This window comes from Oryza brachyantha, chromosome 5, assembly GCF_000231095.2.
Source record: "Oryza brachyantha chromosome 5, ObraRS2, whole genome shotgun sequence".
Lineage (NCBI taxonomy): Eukaryota > Viridiplantae > Streptophyta > Magnoliopsida > Poales > Poaceae > Oryza > Oryza brachyantha.
The window spans coordinates 8518794-8540030 of record NC_023167.2 but is presented as its reverse complement, the minus strand read 5'-3'; the positions used below and the strand labels follow the sequence as shown (position 1 = coordinate 8540030).

General features: G+C 45.0%; 1 protein-coding gene across 1 annotated transcript; it reads left to right on the top strand.

Annotated features, from left to right (window-relative positions):
• The first annotated feature begins 11521 nt into the window (after window positions 1-11521).
• On the top strand, window positions 11522-17506 carry LOC102704244 (dolichyl-diphosphooligosaccharide--protein glycosyltransferase subunit 1A). The gene is made up of 10 exons (XM_006654172.3): window positions 11522-11705; window positions 11838-11882; window positions 12365-12993; window positions 13090-13237; window positions 13328-13504; window positions 15100-15168; window positions 15254-15343; window positions 15550-15708; window positions 16713-16937; window positions 17085-17506. Exons 1-10 carry the CDS (start codon window positions 11592-11594, stop codon window positions 17274-17276), a joined length of 1848 nt encoding a protein of 615 aa, XP_006654235.2. The 5' UTR covers window positions 11522-11591; the 3' UTR covers window positions 17277-17506.
• The last annotated feature ends 3731 nt before the right edge of the window (window positions 17507-21237 follow it).

The window sequence follows — 21237 nt, the reverse complement described above, 5'->3', positions numbered from 1 at the left end:
ACGGTCAGTACAGGGGCCGAACCGTCCGGACCTATGGCCGAACCATCCGGTCGGCACTCTCGGGTTGGGCCGAGAGCTCTGGCCGGACCGTCCTGGTTAGAATACCGGACTGTCCGGTCAGTGAAAACCGCAGACTTGACAGTCTACCTTTTCGGTGATGTTCCTAGGAACGTGATATGATTGTGTGTGGAATAAAACAGCAAAAAGATCGTAGGAACAAACAGAACACAAAATCACAAGAACAAAGACACGAGAGATTTATCCCGAAGTTCGGATCTTTCGATCCTACTCTCCGTTGAGGCGCTCCTGTGAGCGGGATCTCTCTCGATCCTTTCCTTCTCTTGGCTTCCTCCCACAAGGCCAACATGGGTCTCCGAATTCACACCTAGGGACTAGCAACCCCTTCGATCGACCACCAAGGTCAAGATCAAGGCGGCTTGCCCAGCCCTAGATTGCAATTCGCTCTACCCTACAGCCTTCTGTTAGAAAGCACAAGAATTCACTATCAATCTTACCTATTTCCTTGCGGAGGTTAGGCACCAACCTTCACAACTTACTCTCGGGTGATCCACACGAATCAGAGGCTCACGAGCGACGCCTATCCGTCTAGGAGATCAATCTCCAAGAGTAATAGGCCACCTTGACTCCACATGCATCCATCAACGCCCGAGAATGAACACTCTATCACTCACTAACCTTAACACTCTCTCTAAGACATGATCCAACGATTAATCTCTTTAGGAGGTGTATTGGGTTAGTGGGGAGGCTTGAGAGGTGCTAAACTTGTCCTAACAACCAGAAAACTCGAACAGAAAGCCTCACCAACAGCTAGATCTCAAGAGCCCCTTTTATAGGCTGGCAGACGTCACTTAGCCGCTGGAAAAGAAACCTAACCAGACTGTCCGGCTAGGGAGCCGGACCGTCCGACCGATACTTAGCTCACTCACTCAGAGCAGGGGCCGGACCAAGGTCCGGACCATCCTGCCACCGGACTGTCCGGCCAGGGGGCCGAACTGTCCGGTCCGTGCTGCTTGGAAAAACAGCATCGAGACTCCCCTCGACTTTGACTCAACTCTGACCACTCTTGGATGCATGCTTAGCTTCTGGTGACCACTCTTAATAGCACGGAGTTCCTATGACTCAAAACAAAAAATAAAATCTCCTTCAATCTCCTTCATCTTCATAGAACGGTCGCTCCGGGTCACACATGCATCAAGTATGTCACGTAATCCTTCAATCGAATTGATCTTTTAAACTTCTTTGCAATCACAACTTATTAGCGCACACATGCTTGGCTAGCATTGTCATTAATCATCCAAAACTTCGTTTAGGGGCTAGATGCACTTTCAATCTCCCCCGTTTTGGTGATTGATGACAATACTAGTCAACGCATGATAATAAAATAGAATATATGCAGAGATACAATAAATCTAACTCCCCCTAGATCAATACACAAAAATGCATGAACTTTAACCAAAAACAACATAAAGCAACAAAGTTCATGCAATCATCAAACATCACAGGCAGAGGATTAAAAGTACAATCTATCCTACAATCAGAACAAGCGACACAAAAGTTCAGGAAGCAGGATAGAGGGGCCGGACTGTTCGGCTTCAGGGCGGACGATCCGGTTGACACAGACTCAGAAACAATTTGACCCCTCTCAATTCTGCAACTTCTCCCCCTTTGGCATCAATACACCAGAAAAGGGAGCAAGCAGGGGAATGAGATGGTCAATCATCATCTGACACGATAATCTCAGTGGCACCGGAGTTGACGCTCGCAGTCTCATCCTCTGTCTGGACGCCGTCACTCTCAGTGACCTCTGCCTCTTCAGCAACCTCGGGCTGTGCTGGTTCTTCTACCTGAGGCGCACCAAACACGAACTCCTGCTGAGTAGAGTGGCCACCTGAAACTTGAGGCTCTAGGGCCTCCTGCTTTGGCGGCTGCGCTGACTCCCCCTCTGCCTGAGCTTCTACCTCCTCATCTGCTTCTGCCTCTTTCTTGGAGTCTCAAACTGGTTATAGTGCATCACAACCCTTCTTTTCCGTAGCTCAAGGGGGTGGCCGCTCGACTCATTACGGGAAGGTCGAGAGGAGCTACCACCAACTGGTTCCTTCCTCTTCTTCTTCTTCGATTTCTTGGACTTTTTAGCTTTCTTGGCTTTCTTGCTCTTGGCAGGAGGGGATGAGGGAGAGACAGGTGAAGCGGTCTCTCGCCCTGTCTGACTGCGAGTGCGAGGATGTGGAGGAGACTCAGTCACAACCCCATGGAGCGCTTACGGATAGCAGCTCGCTTGCCTCCCCCTTTGGTTGCCACCTTCATTCCTTTTGTCATTTTCCCTCTTGGCAACTCAACTGGAGGGGAATCCTCACTGTCTGTCTCTGTAGATAGCTCCTGACGAGACTTCTGACGCTTTTCTGAAGTCATGACGGAGGACAAAAAGTGCAAGAATCAAGAAGCATGAAAGAATTGAACTATGGTGGAAGGTGGAGCCAAAGAATTAATCGGACTGGCTGTGGGTCGGACAATCCGGTCATACATAGGAGAGTCCGGTCAGAGTTCACTGTCGGGCCAAAGAAGCTGAGCTGGACCGTTCGGCCAGGGAGCCGGACCGTCCGGTCCAAGTTCTCTGCCCGACCGAGAGGGCCGGCCAGACCGTCCGGCTTAGAACAACGGACTGTCCGGGTAAGAACAGATGGGTGTGCATGTGATTTTAGCCAATAGATAACTAAGTGGTTTTCTATGGTCGAAAGACACTAGAACTTAACAGATTTAGAGATCAGGCTAAACCAAGGTGAAAACCCTAGAAAAAGATTGAAACCAATACCTGGAGTTGGGGAACAACGAATCCGCGTTCGGGGCCGAGTTCCTCACCACCAATGCAGTGAAAAACGTGGAATCCAAAGCCTTTTCGACGGTGCAAACCCAAAATCGCCTCTATGGGGTGAGAGGGAGTTAGGGTTTGAGGGAGAGAGGAAATGAGGGAGATTTCCTCTCTCTGCTCGGCCTAGGGGTAGTTAAGGGAGTTGCTGGCCGGACCGTCCGGATAGGGGCCGGACCGTCCGGCTGGGACTTGCTGAAGCAGGCCGAGGGGGCTGGCCGGACAGTCCGGCTAGGGGCGGACTGTCCGGTCCAAACTGGACTCTGGAGGAAGTAAAAGAGGCTGAAGTGAAACTGACTCTAAGAAAATTTAGCTATTCAACTTGAGAATCAGATCAAGCAATCAGTACAAAACTATGATTCTCAAGTCAACAACCATTTTTGCAATCTAGAAATCAAGTTTTCGCAAAGCACCCAACAATTTTTGCAACCAAGTTTGAAAAATAAGAATTTTGAAATTTTGTTTGGGAATGTTTGAGCCTTACTCCTGGTATTTAAGACCAATTCTATTTAAGAATTGACCTCTAGAAATACGAAGACTCATGTTGTTCTAACATGTGTGTGAAATTGACTTAACTATTTGAAAAGTCAAGCCGTTTTTCATGCAATGTTGCGAGAATCCAAGATATTTAGTTCATTTCTCAACTCACAAAACCTTTTCTCATCTAAGGGCTTGGTGAAGATGTCGGCTAGTTGGTGTTCGGTTCTCACATGGGTTAGAAAAATGTCTCCTTTGGTTTCATGGTCTCTCAAGAAATGGTGTCGGATATCGATATATTTGGTTCTTGAGTGTTGCACTGGGTTGTTGGCTATTTTGATAGCACTCTCATTGTCACAAAGGAGGGGGATCCTAGTCATGGTGTATCCAAAATCTTGGAGAGTTTGTTTCATCCATAGGAGTTGTGCACAACACGCACCGGCGGCTATGTATTCGTCTTCGGCGGTGGATAAGGCTATGGAATTTTGTTTCTTGGATGACCATGACACTAGAGACCGCCCAAGGAATTGGCAAGTCTCTTTGGTACTTTTTCTATCAACCTTACACCCGGCGTAATCCGAGTCGGAGTAGCCTACCAACTCAAAATTGCACCCTTTTGGATACCAAAGCCCTAGGTTTGGAGTGTGAACCAAATACCTCAAGATTCTCTTAACAGTCACTAAATGACATTCTTTTGGAGCAGCTTGAAAGCGAGCACACATGCATATACTAAGCGTTATGTCAGGCCTAGATGCGCAAAGATAAAGGAGAGAGCTCATGATTGAGCGATATACCTTGATATCTACCTCCTTACCATTTACATCAAGGTCGAGCTGTCCATTTATAGGCATTGGCGTCTTGATGGGTTTGGCGCCGTCCATGTCAAACTTCTTGAGGAAATCTTTTAGGTACTTTGTTTGTGAAATGAACGTGCCATCCTTGAGTTGCCTTACTTGCAAGCCGAGGAAAAACTTCAATTCTCCCATCATGGACATCTCGAAGCTTTTGGTCATGATCGTACTAAACTCTTCACTAAATGAAACATTAGTTGAGCCAAATATTATGTCGTCGACATAAATTTGGCATACAAACAAGTCATTCTTAAATGTCTTGGTGAAGAGAGTAGTGTCGGCCTTCCCGATTTTGAAACCGTTCTTGGTTAGGAAATTGCGAAGACACTCATACCATGCCCTTGGTGCTTGCTTGAGCCCATATAGAGCCTTGTGTAGCTTGTAGACGTGGTAGGGGTGCTTTGGATCCTCGAAGCCTGACGGTTGCTCCACGTATATCTATTCGAGATTGGTCCATTGAGAAAGGCGCTCTTGACGTCCATTTGGTATAACTTAAAATCATGGTTAGCGGCATAAGCTAATAGAATCTGAATGGACTCAAGGCGGGCAACCGGTGCAAAGGTTTCACCAAAGTCAAGTCCTTCGACTTGAGTGAAACTTTGGGCCACTAACCGTGCTTTGTTTCTTGTGACGACCCCATGCTCATCTTGCTTGTTCCGGAAAACCCACTTGGTCTCGATGACATTTTGTTTGGGCCTTTCCACTAGAGACCACACTTCATTTCTTTTGAAGTTGTTGAGATCTTCTTGCATGGCCATTACCCAATCCGGGTCTCCAAGTGCGTCTTCCACTTTCACTGGTTCCAAAGATGAGACAAACGAGTAATTTTCACAAAAACTTGCAATTCGGGATCGAGTCGTTACCCCTTTTCTCATATCACCAAGGATGTTGTCCACCGGGTGATCCCTTTGTACTGTTTGATGAATTCGCGGATAGTGCACCGTGGGGGCCGGAGCCGATTCTTGCTCACATGCACCCACGACATCAATCTCATCCCCAAGGTTTTTATTGCCACCATCATCATCAACTAGTACGGGATCATCTTCGGTTGAGGATTCTTGTTGAACGTCTCGTTCTTGCTCTTGCTCCTCCTCAAACTCCTGGGGTCTTACATCACCAACAGCCTTGTTGTCTATATCCTCCTGTGAAATTCCAATTCCTGCATCATTCACTTCAACTTGCTCTACTTGAGAGCCATTAGTTTCATCAAACGTCACATCCCTTGAGACTTCAACAATACCGGTGGTTTTGTTGAAGACCCAATAGGCACATGCGTTTGCCTCATATCCTAATAGAAAACCTTCATGTACTTTGGATGCAAACTTAGATGATCTAGGCCTTTTGCTAAGAATGAAACATTTGCAACCAAAGACACGAAAGTTGGATACGTTTGGCTTTTTACCGATTAGAAGTTCATATGCAGTTTGCTTGAGAAGCTTGTGGAGGTATAGACGGTTGAGGGAGTGGCACGCGGTGTTGACGGCTTCGGCCCAAAAGACATCCGGAGTCTTGTACTCATCAAGCATTGTCCGAGCCATCTCGATAATTGTCCGGTTCTTCCTCTCTACAATCCCATTTTGAGGAGGATCATATGGAGCGGAGAACTCGTCCTTGATTCCCTCTTCATCAAGAAACTCTTCAACTTGGGTATTCTTGAATTCTCCTCCGTTATCACTCCGAACTCTTTTTATCTTCACTTCAAACTCATTTTGCACTCTCTTCGCAAATTTCTTGAAGATTTCTTGAGTTTCGCTCTTGTCATAGAGAAAGAAAACCTAAGTGAAGCGAGAAAAGTCATCAACAATTACTAGACCGTGTTTGTTACCTCCCAAGCTTAGATAAGCTATTGGTCCGAAGAGGTCCATGTGCAATAACTCCAATGGTCTTGTAGTCGTCATGATGTTCTTTGTGGGGTGGAAGGTTCCAACTTGCTTCCCCGCTTGACAAGCACTACAAACTCAGTCTTTCTCAAAAATGACATTAGATAAGCCAAGAATGTGCTCCCCCTTTAGAAGATTTGACAAATTTCTCATCCCGGGGTGACCAAGGCTTCGATGCCAAAGCCATCCGAGAGTCGATTTGGTGATTAAGCAAGATTCAGAGTTAACTCTATCATTGTCGAAGTCAACAAGATAGAGATCCCCCTTTAATCTTCCCTCAAACACGTCCGATTTGTCATCTCTCCTAAAGACGGTAACATCTATATCGGTGAAGAGGCAATTAAATCCAAGCTTACATAATTAAGAAACCGAGAGTAGATTGTAGCTAAGGGACTCAACGAGAAGAACATTTAAGAGAGAATTGTCTTTGGAGATAGCAATTTTACCTAAACCCATTACCTTTCCTTTGTTGTCATCTCCAAAGATAACGTCGTCGCAATTTCCTCCATTCTCGTCGAGTGAGATAAACATACTCCTTTCTCCGGTCATATGATTACTGCATCCGCTATCGATTACCCAACTCGAGCCACCGGAGGAGTATGCCTACAAGAAACAGGTCAAGCATGCAATGTAGGTACCCAAACTTGTTTAAGTTTGGGTCCCTTAACAATATTGATCAACTCCTTTGGGATCCATATGCTTGGCCTTCGCTTCTCTTGACTTGATCCAATGAAGATAACAACCACACGTCCACGATTGTTCTTCATGATCAGATGAGAGCCATAGATAAGACTGATTTGAGCTGGATCCTCATGAACTGAGGAGAGCTCAAAGTCAGCTTTTCTGCCCTGCTGGGGTCGGACTGTCCGGCCCGTAGAACCAGACTGTCTAGCTGGTACTCTCTGCCAGGCAGACAGCTCAGGTCGGACAGTCCGGTCGTTGGGACCGGATCGTCCGGCCAGACCCTTCTGCCAGACCGAGAAGTCTGACCGGACTGACTGACCCAGACCAGACTGTCCGGTCTGCCCTTTCTGTTGAACAGAGGGGCTAGACCGGACTGTCCTGGCCGGACCGAACCGTCTGGCCTGCCTTCTCTGTTGAACAGAGGACTCAGGTAGGACTGTCCGGCCCTATTCGGATTGTCTGTCCTCAAGGTTGATTTTTGCGTCCTCTTCAGCAGTTGACTCCCATTCTTTCACAAATGCGACACATGGTTTACCATTGATCATTACTCTTTTTGGGCTTGCATTTGAGTCGGGGGAATATCCAAGACCCCTCTTATCCTTGTTGTTATAAGATGTGATTGTCTTGAAGAGAGCATCCTTGGATTGGTAAGTTCGAATGCATCAAAACCTCTCATTCTTTTTCTTCAACTCCTTGAGAGCTACATTGTTAGTCTCAACAACACTTAAGTCAATAGTTTTGCATTTCTCACAATCAAGAATGGTATTGACTATTGTGTTGTCCTTAGAGTTGGAGAGGTTGTGCTTAATATTGTCAATTTCATTCTCAAGACCATTGTGCCTCACATTCATGACACAATAGTTTCCTCAAGAATTTCATTGACATCCTTAAGATTGGTTATGGTTTGATTTGCTAGCGTGAGCTCCTTAGACAAATCAACCAACTTTTCATCCTTTCCGGCAAGGACCTTTTCAAGAGAGTCATTTTTTATCCTCTCTTGAATAAGGAGATCCTCTTGCCTCTCGAGAGATCTTTTCTTTTCTTCTAGCACTTTCATGAGTTTAGCGATATGAATGAGAGCAGGTTTGCTAAATTTTCTAAGCAAAGCATCATAATTATCATGGTCTATATCATCATCATCGCTAGAGTCAACATGATGCTTAGGAGCTAGATATACCTTGCGCCCTTGCGCCATGAGGCACAATGGCATATGATCATCGTCGTTGTCATTCAAGTTGGAGAAGAGCCGATCCGTGCTTGATGACGATATGGCCACGGTAGCGACGCCTTTGCTCTTGGTGTCGCTTGACTTGGGCTACTCCTCTTTGTCGCTCTCATTGTCGCTTGAGAACCACTTTTCACCAATGTGAGCTCTCCCGGGCCTTCTCTTGAAATACTTGGTCTTGCCCTTGTCCTACTTGTTCTTAACGAGTTTGGGGCAATCCGCTATGAAGTGCCCAAACTCCTTGCACTCATAGCATGTTTTCTTGGATTGTCTCTTGCACCGATCTTCATCCTTTCTCCCATAGCTCTTCTTGCGGAGGAATTTCTTGAATTTGTGGACCAAGAGAGCGAGTTCTTCATCCTCACTCTCCGAGTCACTTGAGCTCTCTTCTTGAAGCTTGGAGCTAGTCTTCTTTGCCTTGAATGCAATCTCCTTGTTCTTGGCTTGGGCGGCATTAGTGGCGTATTTCTTTAACTTCCTTGGCTTCTTCCTCCAAGAGTTCATGCGAGATGATCCTTGAGAGCACGTCACTTGGAGTCATTCTCTTGAAACCGCTTGACTCACGGATCAAAGTTACCAATGTAGGATTCCTTGGTGAAATTGCCTGGAGCAAGCGCTTCACCACCACATGATCCGTCATGTCTTCACTCCCAAGGCCACGGATCTTGTTCACTATGACCATCATCCGGTCATACATCTCTTGAGGTGTTTCGTCATCTTCCATCACGAACCTCCCTAGCTTTCCTTCAAGAAGTTCAATCTTGGATTCTCGAACCCCTCTTGATCCTTCATGAGCAATGCGGAGCGTGTCCCAAATCTCCTTGGCTTCATCAAGTTGATCAACCTTGTTGAATTCCTCCGGGCTCAAAGAGTTGAGAATCACGCTTGCCGCTTGAGCATTGCGGTGGATAAGGAGCTCTTGCGCCGGAGTAAGATCTTCTTCATCTTCCAGCATATCCTTCACGCCTGTGCACACAACTTTTCAAACACTTGGATGCAAGGAGATTAGATGAAGTCTCATTTTATGTTTCCATGCCCCATAGTGAGTACCATCAAAGGAAGGTGCACGGTCGGAAGAGATAGAAATGTTAGATGAGGAAGTATTGAGTTTAGAGTAATCAAACTCAATAGAGGCTCCCTTTTTGGTAGAGCCTTCTCCACCATCTTCATCTTTACGGTTGTTGTTAGAAACGTCGCTAGTCTTGTCTCCCATCTTGGATCACTTCAAGCTTTTAAGCCTTTTCAGAAGAATAGGCTCTGATACCAATTGAAGTCCCAGAGAGACAGCCTAGAGGGAGGGTGAATAGGTGTCCTGAAAATTCTTTAAAATCGCAGCGGTCAGTACAGGGATCGGACCGTCCGGACCTATGGCCGGACCATCCGGTCGGCACTCTCGGGTTGGGCCGAGAGCTCTGGCCGGACCGTCCTGGTTAGAACATCGGACCGTCCGGTCAGTGAAAACCGCAGACTTGACAGTCTACCTTTTCGGTGATGTTCCTAGGAACGTGATATGATTGTGTGTGGAATAAAACAGCAGAAAGATCGTAGGAACAAACAGAACACAAAATCACAAGAACAAAGACACGAGAGGTTTATCCCGAAGTTCGGATCTTTCGATCCTACTCTCCGTTAAGGCGCTCCTGCGAGTAGGATCTCTCTCGATCCTTTCCTCTCTTGGCTTCCTCCCACAAGGCCAACACGGGTCTCCAAATTCACACCTAGGGACTAGCAACCCCTTCGATCGACCACCAAGGTCAAGATCAAGGCGGCTTGCCTAGGCCTAGATTGCAATTCGCTCTACCCTGCAGCCTTCTATGAGAAAGCACAAGAATCAACTATCAATCTTACCTATTTCCTTGCGGAGGTTAGGCACCAACCTTCACAACCTGCTCCCGGGCGATCCACACGAATTGGAGGCTCGCGGGCGACGCCTATCCGTCTAAGAGATTAATCTCCAAGAGTAATAGGCCACCTTGACTCCACATGCATCCATCAACGCCCGAGAATGAACAATCTATCACTCACTAACCTTAACACTCTCTCTAAGACATGATCCAACGATTAATCTCTCTAGGAGGTGTATTGGGTTAGTGGGGAGGCTTGAGAGGTGCTAAACTTGCCCTAGCAACCAGAAAGCTCGAACAGAAAGCCTCACCAACGGCTAGATCTCAAGAGCCCCTTTTATAGGCTGGCAGACGTCACTTGGCCGTTGGAGAAGAAACCTAACCGGACTGTCCGGCTAGGGGGCCAGACCGTCCGGTCGATACTTAACTCACTCACTCAGAGCAGGGGTCGGACTAAGGTCCGGACCGTCCTGCCACCGGACTGTCCGGCCAGGGGGCCAGACCGTCCAGTCCCTGCTGCTCGGAAAAATAACACCGAGACTCCTCTCGACTTTGACTCAACTCTAACCACTCTTGGATGCATGCTTTGCTTCTGGTGATCACTTTTAATAGTACGGAGTTCCTATGACTCAAAACAAAAAATAAAATCTCCTTCGATCTCCTTCGTCTTCATAGAACGGTTGCTCCGGGTCACACATGCATCAAGTAAGTCGCGTAATCCTTCAATCGATTTGATCCTTTAAACTTCTCTGCAATCACAACTCATTAGCGCACACATGCTTGGCTAGCATTGTCATTAATCATCCAAAACTTCGTTTAGGGGCTAGATGCACTTTCACTATAATCTAATATGCAGATCTAAATGTATTCAAATACGGCGTGATCGAATTTAACTCTGAAGACCACACAACTTTTAATTTTATTCATAGCAATTGATACGTTTACTTCATTATTAGAAATGGTGTATCAAAGCATTGGTCTCCTTGCTGCAACTACACATTTTACACATGCCACCTATGTAATGATATTAAACCTGATACTTATTGGTTGGTGCCAATAGTTGCCAGTGATAACCTGATGCAGTCAATGCTCTAATATGATAATGGCTAGCATAAAAGCTTTTTGAGTATGGAGTAGACATCTTGGTATCAATTATTACTACCCATGTATAGGTAGATAATACTCTAGTATCAATTGGTACTTACCAAGGATCCGTTGTTATCACTTAGGTATCATCTGATATTAGTGCGGTATCAGATCTGATACCGGGTAGGAATCATCCCGTTCCAAAACAGGATACCTTACTATAACCGCCCCTTTTTTATACGACTTAGTTGAGTTTTATGTTTACGTTTGACTATTCGTCTTATTAAAAAATATAATTGTTAATTATTTTTTTATAATTTAATTTAGTATTATGGAAACTTTAAGTGTGACTTCTAGTTTTACATATTTGATAAAATTTTTAAATAAATCGGATGATCAAATGTAACCATAAAAGTCAATTGCTTTGTATAAAAAACATAAACATAGATGAAATATTATTTAATTGGGACAATTGTAAATCTGCCGATAGTTAAAACGTTATTACACTATCATTAGAAAATTAAAAAATACCATTAAATTAACATCCTGTAATTTAGAAAAAAAAACGGTGGCAATTTATTTGTACCCGGCGGCGACGAGGGTTTAAAGCATCTCACTCGATCTCGCCGCGACCGAGCGATCCGCTGCCCGCTGACAACCATGGCGACGCCGCCGTCACCGCCGCTCCTCCGCGTCGCTGCCCTCCTCCTCCTCGTGGTCGCCTCCGCCTCCACCGCGCGCGCCGATCTCGTCATCGCCAGGGCGGATCGGAAGGTGAGACTCCCTGCTTCTCGCCTCTCGCACGCTCCAGATCTCAGAGCCAGCACGCCGTCCGGCGCGCCCCCCGCGCTTTGCTTGCCCCGGATCTGAACCCTCCCTCGGCCTTCCCTTCCTTTTTTTTTGCAGGTTGACTTGACTTCGCACATCGTTCGTGTCCTGACTTCGCTCAAGGTACGCTTCCCTGTTGCCTGCAATCTGTTCCTCTCGCGGGAGATTCAGCCGATTCATTCGTCGTCATAGTTAGTTCTGGATGTGCAGCTGTTTGTCTCTTTACTCTGATAACACCAATAATACATAATACGAACGATGTAATTCGTGGATGGATGGATGTAAGTTGGCATTTCATCGACGGAGTCCTGAAATTTAGAATGTCTGATTCCATGTCTCGCGTAAATGCGCCTGCAGATTCTTTGAGCTGTGCCTTTGCAAGCTCTGGTCTGGTTGAATTTTAGTTAGGGATTTAATCCGAGAGGGGTTCTGTAATTTTCAGCAGTATCAGTTCTAAAATCTTTTGAGTAACTCAGCTTTGGATTAAACGTGTCTCTTGTCATTCTCACCACTCACCAGTAGATAGAGGAACATGGGGGGTTTTGTCCATGCACGTGGTATGATGAAGTTCTGCTCTTGTTTTATGTATTCTCTGTTTTGTTTAGGTTGAAAATAGTGGACCGGAGGCTGTCTCTCAAATTCTACTGGCGTTTCCCAATGTCCAAGCAAAGAACTTGGCAGCTATAAGAGCATTTGGTACTGAGGGAAAGGTGAAGGGTCCGAGTACTGTCCTTCCGATCGAAGTCGTTCAGCCTTCTGGAGTGCCCCCAGAACTTACATTCTTCTCAACATCTCTATCCAAAGCTTTGGAGAAGGGGAAGACGCTCCACTTGGATGTCTTGACTGTTTTTACGCACTCTGTCCAACCATTCCCTGAAGAAATCACACAAGCTGAATCACAACTTGTTGTCTATCAGGACACTGCTCAGTATCTGTCCCCTTACCCTGTTAAGGTGCAGACACTCAGTATCAGATTGCCCGGTGGAAGAGTTGAATCCTACACAAAGTACCCAAACACAAAGCTTGCAGAGTCAGAACTAAAATATGGACCATATGAAGATCTTCCACCATTTTCCTACTCCCCCATGGTTGTACACTTTGAGAACAACAACCCTTTTGCAGTTGCAAAGGAAGTTATAAGGGAGATAGAGATATCTCACTGGGGAAATGTACAGATTACTGAACATTACAACATTGCTCATGGTGGTGCCAAACTCAAGGGTGAATTTTCCAGGTTCCTCTCTGTCCTAACTCGTGCACTTTTAAGTAACTTTTAACTGAATAGAACAATTTCGTCCAGAAATAACAGGTTATGTGTTCATATTTGCAGGATTGATTACCAATCTAGACTGTACGTAAGAGGGGTTTCATCTTTTAGGCATCTTATTGCTAGACTGCCTCCAAGGGCGCACTCTATATACTACAGAGATGAAATTGGTAACATTTCGACATCACATTTATGGAGTGATTCTAAGAAGGTGCACTTGCTATTTATCTTAGTAGTCAAGGGTATATTGTTCCTGGCAAAATCGTATGAGCATATATGCTGAATAGCTATATTATTGCAGACCCAACTGGAAGTTGAGCCAAGGTTTCCTTTGTTTGGTGGCTGGCAAACAACATTTACCATTGGTTATGGTTTACCTCTTCAAGACTTTGTTTTCAATTCTGATGGGAAGAGGTTCCTTAATATCACCTTTGGTTCTCCAATGGAGGAGATTATTATAGAAAAGCTTGTTGTGAAGGTATGTTCTCTTGCACCATCTGACCCGCATGGTAAAATTTCTTTTTTTTACCCTTATGTTCCATGTTTTGTTGTTCTTAGTTCCACAGATCTAGAATTTTAGACCCCCAAAACAATGTCCATGTGCAATGACTATTTCTTTGCTGTTGAAATTAAATCGTCATTCATTGCTGGGAACTACAACTAACATACCCTTTTGTTGTCTTAGCTATCTTCTGGTGTATTGTCCTTCACTTAGGTATTTTATTTTATGTTCCTAAAAATGTATATACTACATCATGATTAGATAATGAATATTAGAAATACTAGAAAAAATGCCCGTGCATTGCAACGGGTGGAGATAAATTTAATTATATATAATTCGGCATGATATCCTCGTCTCTTACATTGGAGTAGATATTTTACATTATTCTGGCTTTGATTTTATACTTTCTATAGCAAATAAACTAATGCATAGCATTATCAATTAAAATCTATTAAAAGCTAGAGTGAGTAGTGAAATATCTATTTGGTTTTCTTTAAAAAAAATAGAAACAGAATTATAGCACTAATACAATTCTATTTTTATGTTAAGTACATTGCCACTTGGATTTTTTGAAAAATTAAAGATAAATTATGTTTCACTTTAATGATTCTATTTTTGTTGTGTGCCAGGCCGGTGGGCCAGCAGATAAAATATTTATAGTGATAAACTTTATGCATATGTATTCATAAAGTTTAAACACAAATAAAATATTTTTGTTCATAAACTTTATACATAAATAAAATATTTATATCTAGAAGTTTTTTCTCCTCAACTTTATACAACAATCAAAATTATCTACCTAAAATCACAATAATAATAATTTATTGGGACAATTTATTTAGTTGACAAAATTTTGGTGTTAAAATTTACGACCTATTGTCTATATATTTGACGACAAAAAGTTATAACAAATAACAGTATAAATTTAAAACAAAAATCTAAATTTTAACAATTAGTTGGGCTCTCCGTTGGCTGAGAGTTTGAATCGGATTTGGTGCGGGCAGGCTCGGCCACGAGTCGGCTCAAGATTCGTTTTTCGCCGTGCGCCAAACCAGCTCCTGCCACGCGCCCTATGGCCGACGCAGCTCCTGCCCGAGACGCTACCCGAACGCGCGTTCACACTACCCGGGCCCGCCTGCCAGCCACCCGCGAACGACGCACTCCAATCACCTCCGCTTTGCATGTGCTGGCTGGCCCACATGCCTGAGATGCAACAACGCCGAGCTGCGCGCGTGCCTTCGCTGGTGACTGGCCCGCATGCATGCATGCGCTGCCTCCGGCTTGGCCGCCTGCTCTGCTGGCGACGCACGCAATGGCCTCCTTGCCAGATTTGCATGAGCTGTGGCCCATGCGCGGTCTGTTCGGCCCGGCCTAGTCGGCCAGATGGCAATGACGTACCAAAACCTAGCAGAATCGTTACTCCTTTTTATAATAGTATTAGAAATATTTGTGCATATATTTCGATGAACCTGATGCTGCAGTATTAATTTTAGTTGATTGAATGCTTCCAGGAACGTAAGTAATCACGTATTAATTTTCATCCCACCATAAAAACCTTTCTTTTTGAACAGGTTGTTCTGCCTGAAGGATCAAAGGATATTGATGTTTCAGTTCCATTTCCAACAAAGCAAGGGCAAGAGGTGACTTCTTGTTGGATTATATATACATTTGGAACAACTAGCCGATCATATTCTTTCGTTGTAATGACAATGATTTGTGGTGCAGGTGAAGTATTCACACCTTGATATTGCTGGAAGGCCAGTGGTTGTCTTGGAGAAGCCTGATGTTATTCCAGAGCATAATCTATATTTCCAGGTTTGTCCTCAGAGTTAATTGATCAATTGTACACTTCTATGAAAAGTTGTTTGCTAAATTATTAACCTGACTGAAGAATATGTAAAATCTGCTATGCAAAAGGCTTACTTCATCATGAATACTTTCTATGAGTTGTCTGTGCTATATCTCATGGTGTTTTAGGTGAACCATAACAAACTTATGTGTTAATTGCCAACAATGTGCAGGTGTACTACAGGTTCAATAACATCTCTCTACTCAGGGAACCGATGATGTTGATAACTGCCTTCTTTCTCTTCTTCATGGCCTGTATTGTTTATATGCGAACTGATATGTCAATCTCTAAGAATTCTCCTTCCTATCTGGCAAAAGTGCAGTGGGATGAGGTATGGTCATTTTAGTCAAATACTCCCTTCGAGGATTAGACTTTGGTGATTTGCTAGAAATGTTTAAATATGTCCCATAACCTTTCTTCTAGTGAACTGTCGTTTGTTATTATACTGCTATGTCTAGGATGCACCATAGATCACTAAAAGCACTGCAATAAACCTAGGAATCATAATTGAAAGTATATTTTTATGAGAGCAAAAAGTGCAATCATGAAAACTTGAACTTGTAAATCTATCCCAAGTAAAATACTCTCCATGTTTTTAATGACATTGTTGACTTTTAGGTGTACGTTTAACCGTTCGTCTTATTCAAAAATTTGCATAATTATTAATTATTTTTTTGTGATTTGATTTATTACTAAAGACACTTTAAGCATGACTTATAATTTTGTATATTTGCACAAAAAATTTAAATAAGACAAATGGTCAAACATAGATCCAAAAGTCAATTCCGTCAAATAAAAAAACAGAGGGAGTATCAGATAACAAATGTTTAAGGGCATGAAAAATAGCTAGGAAATCTCTAAAAGGTCATTCGATTTCATCCAACACAGGGTTTGATGGTGGCATTGAATTTTGGGGAGGGCTTGTTTACGAATTAGTAAGAGATGTCACAATTTTACTTTCAGAGTCATTTGAGAGGCATGTGTTTTCTGTGGAAGATGGGAGTCTTGGTTGAAAAATGGATAAGTTACAAGGGAAGGGCTTAACTTGACCATAATGTGCAAAATAACTCGAAATGAATCTGGAGTTGAGCAGATCATGCTGTGCTAGAAGGTTAAAGTGAGCTTTGATAATTGGCCAGGGAAAAAAATGTTAACTTGAAAAGTCATAAATCTTCAATCCAACTTGAAAGTTTAGGATATAATAATTTCATATCATTGGTTTAGGCTCGACCAACATCAATTCTAGTTTTCCAGAATTGAAGAACTCTTTCACTTATGGAGATTTTATTTTCTGTGGATTGATATGTACCATCTATTTCATAATTTTTGGTACAGGTGCAGAGCATTATCCAGCAAATCCAGGCTATCTTTGACCAATCTATAGCAGTTCATGATAAACTGGAGGCTTCATTGCGCGATTTATCTAGGTCAGGAGATGTTCAATCTTGCAAAGCAGCTCGTAAGGCAGCTGATGCCCAGTTTAAGGAATTAGCAAAAGAGTTGAAGCCATTGTTGACATCCCTCCAGTCATCCCCTCAGTCTTACCAGATATGGCCAAAGGTTTGTGCAGCATACTTACATAGAGGCATACCTAGAAGAGAGATACTACTGCATCTTTCCGTACCATCTAATTTTGAATCTGGCCTCCACATTTAATCTGAATACGAATATGTGCCATAGTGTTTACAGTTGACCTTTTCGATGCAGGTGGAGGAATTGGTTGCAAAGGAGAGAGAGTTGCAGGATAAACTCATGACAAGGCATTCCACTGTGGTTGACAGCTTTGAGAAGAAGCTGCGAGGGCAAGATGTGGAGAACAGGATTGCTACCCAGCAGCAGGAAGTTGCTGCCCTGAGGCAAGAGGTCGAATCTCTTTTAGAGTACATCAGTGAGATATGAGTAGATACGGCGCTGCATCGCATATCATTTAGCAATTAGTCTGGAGCAGCTAATTTCATATCGTGTTGGTGAATTTGATATGTTCGAATCAAATACTCCTAGATTTTCTGTCGATAACCCGTGTTGGCTGTTCTGGCTGAATTTCAAATGCCCATGTAGCATGACAGTAACCGCCCTGAAACTGATTGAAATTTTGCACTTGATAGCAAAACACGCAGAACCTTCATCTTCGGATGTAGTTATTGTGCTGATGGCACTGCCTCCATGAAGATGGCAATGTTGCAAGACAGCAACTCTCTCCTGTTACCCTCTATTATTACTCCTTTCGTTTTAAAACATAAAGATGTGTTTTATTGCCTTAGGACAAAAACTTAACCAAGAATTATGTAGCCATCAGTGCTATTTATGTGACACAAAAGTATAATATTAAGAAACTTCATTTTATTACTGATCTAATAACATCAATTTTGAGTCACAAAATTTGCATTTTACTCTAGTAATTAGTGGTTAAACTAGAAAGGTTGCACGGCTTTGCTGTGCGTAATTAAAGATGGGCCAGTTTAGTTTTATAGCAACTAATTATAAAGGCGTAATTGTAACTATTGGGTGGAATAGTAAATAATAGAAAATTTATTTTTTAATTTCAGTGGGGTGAGAAAGTAAACATGATGAAAATGTGTTTTATTTATTTAGATAATTACGAAAATAATAGTCAATATTATTGTTTGCAAAGATTATTTCATAATTGGAAAGAAATATAGAGACCGTTTTGCAAAATAACCGTAACCTGGGGTCGAGCTTATTCACCATTTTGGCCACTTTAAAGCAATATATGACTCTGTGGACGAGGTTGTGATCGATCGTTAATCTAAAGCTTAAAACCGCGCGTAATTCTAGATATACTAGTTTAGTTATTTTGTGATTGGAATGATTAATGTATATCTCGTATTAGTTTATGTAATTTAATGTTGGATATTGTTTACATGGTTTGTTTATATTAAAAAATTCAAAATTTATATTTAAAAAAGAAAATATGCGGGAAATTTAGAACTTTCATTTTAAAGAATTCAATAAAATGTTTTAATTATAGGGTAATAAATATAAAATAAATAAAATATGAGCCAAAGCCTGGATGTCCTTTCGCTCCACGGGCGGGGCTACTCTTCAAACCCTCTTGTTATCTTTTAGTAAAAGAAATTATGGTGAAAAAGTATAGAAAAAGGGAAGAGAAGGTGTGGGAGAGAGGCAGAGCCGCAGAGGACAGTGAGGCAACATTGCAGACCGCCGGCTTGGAGCATGTCACACCCGGAGTTTCGTCCTAAGCCTAAATTGTAAAAAGAAATTCGTAAGTAACAATTGATTTAATTAACTCAGGAAAAATCCCTCTAAAAGGAATTAATTCAACTAAATCGAGGCTCACAAATCGACTAACTGGATTTAAATTCAAATTGCAGAAGTATAAAATTTGGCCAAACAAATTAATTTAAAACTCGGCAAAAGTGGGGTTTTCCTTTTTCCCTCCTTTTTCTTTTCTTTTTCCCTTTCTTCTCAAATTGGGCCGAAGTCCAATTTTCCTCCCTCTTTCTTTTTCCTTTTCTTTTTCTTTTTCTTTTTCTTCCCGGGCCGGCCCAGCCGAGCCGGCCCACCGCCTCCCCATCGGCCGGCCCAGCCGACCGGCCGCCCTCCCCTCTTCGCGCGCGCCCCGCCTGGGCCGCGGCTCCGGCCCAGCTCCCGCGCCGCCGGCTCGCCCGCGCCGCGAGTCCGCGCCGCCTCCCTCCTCTCTCTCGCGCCACTGATAGGTGGGGCCCACCTGTCAGTGACCGTTTCGCCAGCCCGTGCCCGCGCCCGCGCCGGCCGAGTCCGAGTCCGCCGCCGCGCCGCAACCGCCGCCGCCGCAACGGCCGCCGCCGAGACCGTGTCGTCGCTGACTCGGTCTCCAACCTCCGCCCGCCCTAGCCGGTGCCTCCACCCTATAAATCCCGAGCCGCCGCGCGCCGTCGCTCACTTTCCGTCGTCCGCTCGAGTCGCCGCCGCGCTGCTGCCTCTCGCCGCCGCCGCGTAACTTCGCCGTCGGACGCCTTCGCCGCTGTCCAGCCGCGTCATCACCTCCGCGTCGCTGTCGCCGACCAGTCGCCGTCCTCGTCGTCGCCGGTGAACGTCCCCGCGCCGCGCATTCCTCCGTCGCGTCGTCGCCGTCGCGCCCAGTCGCCTCGCCGCCGCCGATCGATCTCCGCCGCCACCGCCGATCTCCCGCACCCGCCCACGTCGCCACCTCCGCCTCGGTCTCGCCGACCCGCCCGCGCCCTCGCCGCCGCCGGTGAGCACCCGCATCCTCCTCCCCTCTCTCTCCCCCTTTCCGGCCGACCGCCGCCGAGTCGCGTGCCGTCGCCGGACGAGTCCGAAGCTCGCCGCTCCCGCCGGCCGCCGTGGTCGTCGTCGCCTCCGCGTCGCCGACGTCTGGCTGCCGTTGCTTGCGCCCGCGCGTGCCGCGCCGTCGCTACTCGCCAGTCGCCGTCGCCGCTGTTCTGCCGGGTTGCGCCCGTGCGTCGCCGCCCCGGCCGTCGTCGCCGTCGCCGCTCGCCGGTCGTCGCCGTCGCGCCGCCGTCGCCGTGCGCCGCCGCCGCCGCGTCGCCCGCCGCTCCCGCCGATCGCCGCCGTCCGCCCGAGACCGCGCACTCTGCTCCTCTCTGTTCCCCTCCCGCTGACGAGTGGGCCCCACTCGTCAGTCGTTCCTCGCGCCCGCCTCCTCTCTCTCCTCCCCGGGCCCACGTGTCAGTCTCTCCCTCTCCCTTTCTCTCACCGATAGGTGGTCCCCACCTGTCAGCCGTCAGTTTCCTCTCTCCTCGCTGACGTCAGCAGCCCCATTAATTGCGCAATAATTGATTTAGGACTTTTCTGTTTAGTTAAAAAAAACCTAGAAAACTTCTAAGATTCATAAGTAATTCATCTAGTCTCCGTTTAGGCCCATTCAAATTTCATTAAATTCATAAAATTATCAAGAATCCATTAAAAATAGTTTCTTTTGCTGTTTCAGTAGAGTTTGTGCCTGTTTTATTTATTTTTGTGCTTTGTCGCTTAGATTCGGACCCCGCCGAAGAGCCGGTTTACTTCGAGATCGTCGCCGAAGTTCCCCAGGGGCCAGAGCAAGGCAAGTGACACTCATCCTTGAACATATTGAACCCATTATTGTAAATTCCCCGCTTTATTACTTCAAATATGCATTGTTTTAATTAAAGTACTTACTTTATGTTATTTTCGGGTAAACCTTATTATTATGCCGTTGTTTATCCAACTTTATTCATTGCTGGACCAGGGGTAACTTGATTAGAGCTAGGCCTAGGTTAATGCTTAGCCGTGCTTAGAACAAATAGCTCATGGGATCACATTTAATCATGCTTAGTTCTGAATAGCTGAGACATTGATTCACTACTCGGTTCGGGTTAATGTCAACTAAAATATTGTTAATGGTGGGCTGTGGGTGCATGGTTTTGAGAGTCGCACCCATGGCGATTAAGGACCGGTTCACAGGAAACCCTGTAAGTAATTAAGTGCTAACCACAAGCCGAAATGGGTAAGGTGGGATTTGGAGCATGACTTCGAACTATTTGACGTACCCAGGCAAAGGTAGGCGTGATGGAGTATGGACGGGCAATCGTGGTGTAACGAAAGCTTCTCCTGCTTCCGGATCTACCAAGGCACAAGAGGGGACTGCCCGACTTGGTGTAAAGGAGGGGGTGAAACATGAAGTGTGGTGCGATTAAATAGGGAGGGTTGTGTAACGGGTCCTATCACGGTCTCCTTTCCGGTATACCATGGTGGTATGTCGGCGCACGTTCAAGTGTAGTGGAGTCGTGTCGTGTGGGTACAGTAGTACACCTCTGATCAGAGTATAAACTATTCGAATAGCCGTGCCCACGGTTACGGGCGAGCTCCCAGCTTCACTGTGATTAGTGAACCTCTA